General features: G+C 49.1%; 1 protein-coding gene across 1 annotated transcript in view; it reads left to right on the forward strand.

The window, feature by feature from the left end:
• LOC103373255 (calpain-5-like) overlaps positions 1-768 on the forward strand; it is a gene marked incomplete at its 3' end in the record, with an annotated part of 17929 nt that overhangs the window by 10270 nt on the left and 6891 nt on the right. Inside the window, exon 3 of the mRNA XM_008303104.1 lies at positions 253-384. Coding sequence (XP_008301326.1) covers positions 253-384 — 132 coding nt within the window. The remainder of the gene's footprint in view (positions 1-252; positions 385-768) is intronic.

Here is a 768-nt window from a genome sequence, read left to right on the forward strand (position 1 = left end):
TGTTTAGTCAGCTCAGCCCTGCATCAGGTTCATCATCTTCTGCTCTCTGATGTCTTTGGATCGATCTTGTTGCTGAAGCGTCTGTTTGAGTGTGAAAGTCCTGAATGTGGCTCCGAGTTTAAAGAGACGTGACTTCAGCGGTAAACCGATCAGCCGAAGGATCAGACAGCGTCAGAATAACAAGGAGGGCTTTTGGACTTGTTCTGTTGGACTGATGGGTCAGAACTCACACTGTGGTTGTTTCTCGTCCAGGAGCTGAGCAGAAACCCTCGACTGTTCGTGGACGGCATCAGCGCTCACGACCTGCACCAGGGCCAGCTGGGGAACTGCTGGTTCGTAGCCGCCTGCTCCAGTCTGGCCTCCAGAGACGCTCTGTGGCAGAAGGTGGGTCAGAAACGGGTTCTGAGGTCCAATCACGCAGCTCTACGAGCAGAGAGCTGGAGTCTGACTCTGCAGGGCACTGATTCAACGGGTCGAAACGTTTGCAATTTGTCCAAAGTTACAAAAACAGTGTTTAAAAAGATTTGAAACAAGAATTATTCTGAACGGATCCAAGTCGACTGAAATGTTCCGGTTCCTGGAAACCGGTCCAAAGTGACAAGAACAATGTCTGTGATTTCCAATGTGTTCCTCAGTGACTTAAACTGTGTCCGGATTACGAAATGACAGGAAGTGACTAAAGTGACCTGAAACGTGAGCAGCGCCGCCTGAAACGGGTCCAGAACTTAAAGAACGTGTCCAGAATTCTGTAACAGCTGTACAAAAATA

Source organism: Stegastes partitus, unplaced genomic scaffold (assembly GCF_000690725.1).
Source record: "Stegastes partitus isolate 25-593 unplaced genomic scaffold, Stegastes_partitus-1.0.2 Scaffold1936, whole genome shotgun sequence".
Classification (NCBI taxonomy): Eukaryota; Metazoa; Chordata; class Actinopteri; family Pomacentridae; genus Stegastes; species Stegastes partitus.